This window comes from Lycium barbarum, chromosome 8, assembly GCF_019175385.1.
Source record: "Lycium barbarum isolate Lr01 chromosome 8, ASM1917538v2, whole genome shotgun sequence".
NCBI lineage: Eukaryota > Viridiplantae > Streptophyta > Magnoliopsida > Solanales > Solanaceae > Lycium > Lycium barbarum.
Genome location: NC_083344.1, coordinates 2,688,962 through 2,696,726, shown reverse-complemented (window position 1 = coordinate 2,696,726; position 7,765 = coordinate 2,688,962). Strand labels below are relative to the sequence as shown.

The window sequence follows — 7,765 nt, the reverse complement described above, 5'->3', positions numbered from 1 at the left end:
CCATGGGTGCATGTTATACGTATATATGAGATAGGTCAGTTCTTCAACTTTAATTTACCGAAGTATCATGAATGTTCACTAAATAATTTTTATAACAAAAAATTACTCTATTTTGCCTTATTATCAAAGAAAGTGTCTAATTTGTTTCCTCCCAAGATTTTATGCGATACTTGGGCAAAATTGAATGAATATTTTACTACAAAAAATAATAAAAATTTACGTGGTGTAGATAACATCTAAGAGGTGTTTACCTATAGTAATTATACTTTAAATTTGTTTCTTCCTCGTAACTTTATGTGAAACTTATTGTATGGTATTGTATTGTATTGTATTGTATTGTACTGTATTAATGGACACAATGTTTGGATAGACTCAGGGGCGGAGCCAAGTGTAACCGAGGGGGTTCATCCGAATCCTCTCGGCAGAAAATTACAGTGTATATTGAAGGTTAAAATTATTTTTTTATGTATATATGGTAGGTGTTGAATCCCCTTGGTTTTTTTGTATGTTTACCTCTTCATATTTTTTAACCCCCTTACTAAAAATTCTGGCTCCACCACTGGATAGATTGTATCGTTTGTTGTGGTTTAATAACATTTATATTATTTGGTTTGACTGTATGCTACTATATAATAACTTGTAAGTTTACTAAAATAACATTAACTCTTAATTAGAAATTAGTTTATATATATAAATAAAACTCATAAAATAGGAACTTTAAAATAAGTAGGTAGTGAGTGGGTGGTGTGAGGCGGGTGGTTGTGGGATGAGGGCGGGGTAGTGGATGGAGGTGGTGGAGGGGTGGGTGGTGTGAGGCGGGTGGTTGGAGGATGAGGGTGGGGGTAGTGGGTGGTAGGGTGGGGGTGAGTTGTTGCGGGGTGGGGTTGGGCGGTGGTGAGGGGTAGTTGGTGGCAGAGGAGTGGAGTAGTTGGGGGTGGGGGTGGGTGGTAGGGCAAGGGTGGGGCGGGATGGATGGTGGAGCGTGGGGCAAGGGTGGGGCAAGGATGGATGGTGGAGCTGAGTGGTAGGGTGGGGGTGGGGTGGCGTGGGGTGGATGGTGGAGGGTGGGTATAATGGAGAATGAAATACGTAATTACGGAAAAATCATCAAATCCGTGGTTATAAAAATTGGGACTTTTCATGGTTATATAATCATGGAATGAACCACGAGTTTATAACACCATATCACATATATAATTTTAAGAACAATAGAAACAAATATAGTTTCATATAAAACGATACATTAATGATCCGCGGGAAACCACCATCCAAACAGGGGTTAGGCAAATTCTATTACCCACCTGAGCGATTAACGCCAATCATTGACCCATATTATTACTTTTTGGCTATGTGTGCGAACTTATTAGAAATTATATCTTTTTTTAAAAAAAAAATGTTCTACTCTGTGTGATTAGAGCAGCAAGAGCACCAACTACTACTTCGTTGCAGTAGGTGCGAACTTAGAAATAAAATCTTCAGTTTCTTTTTTAAAGATTTAATGGTAAAAAACACAGCTAAATTGTCACTTCTTTTGCAAGTTTCACACCCCAACTATTGGTCGTTGCCTTTTTCTAGCTGAACTATCACCATTTATATATTAAAAAATACATCTCAAAGTTGATTAGATCTAACTATCAGTTGTTATCTTTTCTGAATAATTAACTAGGTGTGTTTTTAATACATAGATTGTGAATTTGTGATAGTTCAGTTAGGAAATGTTAGGATTTTACGAATAGATGTGAATGGGAAATGGTCTTTTGCACCTTTCCATGGAAAGGTTTCGCACCCTCTTCATTGCTTTATTTTGTTGGCTATAAATACTTAATCATTTCCATCATATTTTACTTACGAAAATTCTGACTATGTTCTACCTTTTTTCTGCACTTCAAATATATTCTGTGTGATTTGCTGCCGCCTGTTGCGTTCGTCGTTCGCTTGGGTTTGAGGTACCACTGGTGAGTTAATTTGTTCGATTCCTTAACCTCGGGTACTTGAGGGAATAATTTCCTTAAGGAAACATTGTGAATTCAGTGGACTCAAATTATTACTTTTTACATTTATTTTCCAGTTGAAGTTATTATCAAATACAGATTGACAACAGAAAAAGGCAACTGCTGAATGCCCATAGTTGGGGTATAAAACTCTATGTGTTTTTGGACTTTTTTTTTCCCCCTTTTGAATTGTTCAATTATGTATGAGGCTTCAGCCGCAGGCGGTTGCAGCATTGCACAAATTTGTGTGTGAATTTGGTTAAAGTGCGGAGTTAGAACTAAATCTTTAGTATTTTTCTTAAATCAGATTTTTTGCTTCAGTGCGTAAGAGGCCTTGATATCAAGGAGATCAATCATGAATAGCTGTTAAAAAATGGCTGTGCACGAAGTGTTCCCTGGTTAGTGCATGGAAGAGTAGTGAGTGTATACTATAAGAAACCTACCCTTTTGCATATCTGCGAAGAGGTTATTCCACGCCTCGAACCCATATGACCTGTCACCATGTCATTAAAGGAGTAATTGTGACATAGCTTAGAAGGGCAGTCCGGTGCACAAAGCATTCCGTGTTAGCAGGTACGGGGAAGCGCCGCACGGCGTGACGTAGACAGCCTAACCTAATACAAGCGTTAGTGGCTACATCCAGCTCGAGCCCGTGACCTAGCTTCTTAGTGGAAAAATTACTCTTCTTCTTTTGGAGCATCACAGGAGAGACATGTAGTTAGCATTTAAACTTTCACTAGCTCACTGTTTGTCAAGATCTTTTTTTTTTTTTTTTTTGGGACTCTCTAAACTCGGCAACTAATGGATGGAGTTATCTGATTAGACTGGGTATCAAGTTCATATTTAGCTGGTCATCTTGTTCGTTTCCCTTAAAAGAGTGCCAGCTCTGGTCAGATAAAGGCATGGGAAGATTCTTGTGATGGTTGAATTTGTTTTATCCAACGTCTCGTTGTTGCTAATTTGGTTTTCCCCTTATTGCTTGCTTATTGTGTCCTAGAAATGGAAACTAAATAAATTTTTTGGCGGCATTGGGTTTCATTTACGTGGATTTGATGCTTGATGTTTCAATAGCATTAAAATTTTATTCGATGTAATGATAAGGGGCACGACATGAATACTATGATCAAGCTGGCGAAAATGGCATATTTTTAATTTTTTATGTCGTGAGCATTATTTGTTATGAGATGAATCATATATATCTTCACAGCTCAGCATTTTCTTTAAATAAAAAAAGAAGAATCTTATTAATCTTTTTGTTAATATCTGTAATTCGTTGTCAGGCATAGAGAAGAGGATGACAAATGGCTGCACGACCTTTATGAACCTGATGAAATTCAAGGATCAAGTATGTGGTGTTTGAGAGTCACACTGTTCACATAGCAGTTTTTCTTAAATGAATGAGCAGTATGCTTTTGAGTTCTGCAGTAAAAGATTGATTACTTTTGTTGTGCGCTTGTATGATCATAGAGTTGGTACCAAAGATCTTCATCTCACACTCCAACGAAGAAGTATCCAACAAGCTACTCAAATTATCAAGGGTTCGTTATCTGGAGGTATGAGGGATCTGCGGGAAAATCTCTGTGGTACTGCATACTCGCAAACAGTAAAAACCGATGCCCCCAAAACAAAGCTAAAGGCAATTCCTGAAGTAAGTAAACCTGCCAAGAGAAGTGTCAAAGCTGAATCTCCTGCCTCGGAGACCAAAAGTGTTGCCAGAAAAGTTTCTAAGAAGAAGTCCCAGCAGAAGGCAAGTATATCTCACTTACTCAGATTACTTTTACAAATGAGATCCTTGCTGCTAGAAATTGTGCCAAAATTTCACAATCAGGGCTAAAGCATGAGTCTGAGAATGTACTTAGGCTCCATATTCTTTTTTTGTTATTGCTTCATGGAATGTGATGTTGTACTAAAACAAACATGCCTTAAAGAAAACCACCAGCAGAGAAGGGTAAAGGGAGGTTTTAGACAAGGATAGCATGTTTACACGAACATCATATTCCTTATTGTTCAGTTCGTTGCTGCTGTTGGATGTTTTATCTTGTTTTCATTGTAGCTATTAGCATGAAAGTTCGGAAAGTGTTAGCTTATAGGAGTCCTCACGGACAATATTAGAATGCTGTTACATGTAATCAGATGACCAGTATAGATGGCTGCTAAATTTGTGTATATATATTAGTCACATTTGTATTCACTGATTTCTGCGGTTGGTGTTGACAAAGAGAGTTCATGTCTGAAACTTGAGGTATTGGATTTTGTCCATGGCAAAGAGGTACTCCATATCAACCAGCTTGTGAATTGCATTGTTATCAAGTAGAGGTTACAGATCCTCAAGTCAGACAGAAGACATCAAATGCTCCGGTTGCACCCCAAAAAAGGAACATAGTGTGAGATTGAGCTGAAAATATTTATAGGATTGGGAGTTTTGAACAAGCAAGGTCTAAACCACTTATTTTCACAATTTAGTACTTCTGTGTGAATTCATTTTCTGGTAAGAAAAGAGAGCATGGTAAGGATATAGTTTTGGGTCACTTGAGGAAAAAACACTGATGAGTGATATGCTAAGCTAAGGTCAACCTGAACCGACCTAATACTTATGGAACTTATATATTTGCAATATAATAAAAGCAAAACCCATATGCTTCACTTGTATAGAGAGATTATCCTTGATCAGATCTGAATCTCAAGGTCTAGGCAGGTCTTACTTACCCTTTTCTTCAAAAAGAAAAAGGTATAGGCAAGTCTTGGACCTTCCAACCTTGAACCTGGAAACTTCGTCCGAGTCCATGTTGGCTCATACTGGAAGACAGACCTGCAACAGTGCCTGTATGAATGGTATTGTTCGACTTTACTTTGGTTCGTACCTCAATTCTTTCTGTGATTCCTAAGAAATAGAGTAATCTGTGTTTAATTAGTCTACTGTCCATTCTCACTGTTCACCAGGATTTGGATGCAGCAGCCTGTGTTTTCTTTCCGGTATTTTCATTCAACTATGTTGTGCAGCACATTTGCAAATGTCTTGTGGCCGTTTAGCGTTTATCTTGAGCTTCCTCAGTCAGTTGATGTGCAATTACAGTTTGCTACTTCATGTCTAATACTTTTGCATATATAATAATCTGTGGCTCTTAACATTCATACTGCTTATCTTGTTTCGTTTGGTGCTTTTCCTCTATGTTATCAGCAATGTCATAGAGTGTAAAATAGTCGACGACTTGTTGCTCACATCCCTCTGAAATTTCTGTTATGATGTCGCTTTCTTATATGTAATTTTCTTTTTGATGCAGGTTGAATCAGTAGACAGTTTTCTACAAGCATTGGGTCTTGAAAAGTATGCAATTACGTTTCAAGCTGAAGATGTACTTTTCCTCTCCTATTGCCCTTTTTGAGCTAACATCTTAAGTGGTTTTAAAATATTTAAAGCACTTACGACTATGTTCCTGTAAGGCTGTAACATATAAGCACAAACTCCAACTCATGTAGAATAGTATAAAGGAATGTATTCTAATTAAGGGGCATAAACTTCTAGTCCCTATAGAACTGTAACCCCGAAATATTTCGTGAAGTAGATCCTGCATCTAACCAAGTCTTTGACCGCGGGAGAATTTCTATTATTGCTATTGTTGGCAAGCCATCTGGACCATGAGCGTGGTGAAAACGGGATTCCCTAGAAGCCAGCCTGAGTCGGGTCAGAGAGTGATCCAAATCGTAGTAGCCTTGTCAAAGGGTGGTTCAACATAAATTCTACACCTTGAAATCAAGTTAATTTTGGCGCCACTTTATGATAATGAAACCAACCTCGTAAATATTTTCATTATTGAAAGAAAGAAATAATAACATTGTCTCGATATTCAAGCCTTAGGGATGTTTTAGAGTTTCTAAAACTATTGGGCCATTTCATTTTATTCCTTACTTTAGGTTGGAAGATTTTCACACTCACTCAAACTTCATAAAAACATTGTTTTTCAAGCATTTGGTGGGTTGGTTAATAAGATGGAACGAAAGTCATGAGAATTGGGTTCAATTACATCTGCGTATATCTGATGCATGTTCACTGTATATCTTATGTATCATTGTGGATATGGTGACATACTCATAATATGCACGTATATACAATGAAATACAGGTTTGTATATTTATGTTGTATGTATGTCATCATATGTCTTGTATATTTTGTGTATATTAATATATAGTATTGTATGTCATGCGCATGACAGGGGGTGGAGCAGCATGGGCGGGCTGAAGAATAACGACGAATAAAGCTTGTGGAAGAGAATATAGTAGAAATAAAAGATAGGAAGAAAGAGAAAAAGGAAGTTCTTCAAAATTCTACTTTTGTAAAATTTATTGGAGGTTGTATATGAAGAGGGGCTTGGAACAATGTAAAGCGTGAAGCTTTTGCACAGATTACCCTTCCAATGCATGGTCTTTAATTTTTTTGTCTCTCATATACTGTATGTGTCTTTAATTTTTGTCTATGTTGCTCATTTATTGAGAAATTCAAACCTGTTTTGCTTGGTATAAGTTTTATAACATTTATCTTCGGAAATTGAAATTTTGATTCTCTCGTCATAAGTAAAAATTAAGTTGTGTGGCATAAGTTGTGTAGTATTTTCAGAATTTATTGTAGTGTTAAGAAACTGGAATTATGCGTTTTGGGGCATATGTTCTTTATCCTTTTCGTGCCTATTTTTGTGGAGTTTGATGTGTTTTTGGCCATTTTTGTGTTAAGTTTTGAAAGTTTTGTAGTGTCCGATATAACTTGTCGGAAAAAAGTTAACTTATGCCGAGCGAAATCTAAACTTATGTTGTGTGAAAAGTGCTGAAGGACAAAAATTAAAGACCACCCCGAAATGGGGGTAAAGGTGTCTCTTTGTAACCTATAGGTCGAGTTTGAGTCGGGGAAGCAGTGAAAAAAGTGTGCATTAGGTTAGATTGTCTAAATCACACCCTTTGGAGTGTAGCCCTTTTCTAAATCCGGCTAATGCGGGATGCTTTGTGCTCCAGACTGTCCTTTTTTATTAAAATTTCTACATGTTTTGTGAATAAGATATTGTTATATTTTAAAAATAGACTAATATTATGTAGGAAAAATGTGCAGATATACCCCCAACTTTGCAATTTATAGTAGTTATATCTCTCGTTAGAAAATTGTACATATATACCCCTACTGTTAAACAAATGGCGCAAGTATACCCTTTTGGCTGATGAAATTTTATTTTAAAATCATTTAGCTTATTTTTTAATTAAAATTTCACGTGGTTTGAAAAAACAAGTCTACAAATTTTTAGTAGTTTTAAAGCCACGTGATAAAATATTTTCTGCTGGGTCAGGTTTGGTTCGTTTAAAATCATGGGTAAACTTGTTATGGAGATATTGTTTTGATGAACCAAACAACCCATCAGAAAAAGAATTGCCACATGACTTTAAAAAAAATAAGTTTGCTTAACTAATAGGTAGACTTATTTGTTTAAAGCCACGGGACTTTTTTAATTAAAAATTAGCTAAATGATGTTTAAAAAAAATTACGCCAGCAAAAAAGGTATATTTGGGCCATTTGTGTAAAGGCATGGTATATATGCACGACTTTTATAACGAGAGTATACCTGCTCTAAATCACAAAGTTGAGGACTTGAGGGGTATACTTATTTTTTGAAATAAAAAATAAGATAATTGATTTTTAAAAAATTACGTCAGCGAAAAGGATATATTTATACTATTTGTTAAAAGGGAGGGGATATATGCATTACTTTTTTAACAAGGGTATACTAAACCGCAAA

The 7,765-nt window shown here is 36.4% G+C and overlaps 1 protein-coding gene across 2 annotated transcripts; it reads left to right on the top strand.

Moving 5' to 3' along the window:
• Positions 1-2,295: 2,295 nt before the first annotated feature.
• Positions 2,296-6,571, top strand: LOC132604930 (uncharacterized). Of its 2 annotated transcripts, XM_060318285.1 has the most exons (4): positions 2,296-3,336; positions 3,459-3,738; positions 5,273-5,344; positions 6,203-6,571. In XM_060318285.1, the coding sequence occupies exons 2-4, from the start codon at positions 3,547-3,549 to the stop codon at positions 6,233-6,235; spliced, it is 297 nt and encodes a 98-aa protein (XP_060174268.1). In that variant the 5' UTR covers positions 2,296-3,336; positions 3,459-3,546; the 3' UTR covers positions 6,236-6,571. The 2 variants fall into 2 exon arrangements, with proteins under 2 accessions (XP_060174268.1, XP_060174267.1); XM_060318284.1 differs by having other exon boundaries at positions 2,296-3,738.
• Positions 6,572-7,765: the final 1,194 nt, after the last annotated feature.

Bases quoted from the DNA above. Each gene is read 5' to 3' on its own strand.
- LOC132604930 (XM_060318284.1), top strand. From the start codon at position 3,385: ATGAATGAGCAGTATGCTTTTGAGTTCTGCAGTAAAAGATTGATTACT. The intron at 3,739-5,272 runs GCAAGTATATCT...TTTTTGATGCAG, and splicing joins AGAAGAAGTCCCAGCAGAAG to GTTGAATCAGTAGACAGTTT. The intron at 5,345-6,202 runs GTACTTTTCCTC...TGCGCATGACAG, and splicing joins TTACGTTTCAAGCTGAAGAT to GGGGTGGAGCAGCATGGGCG.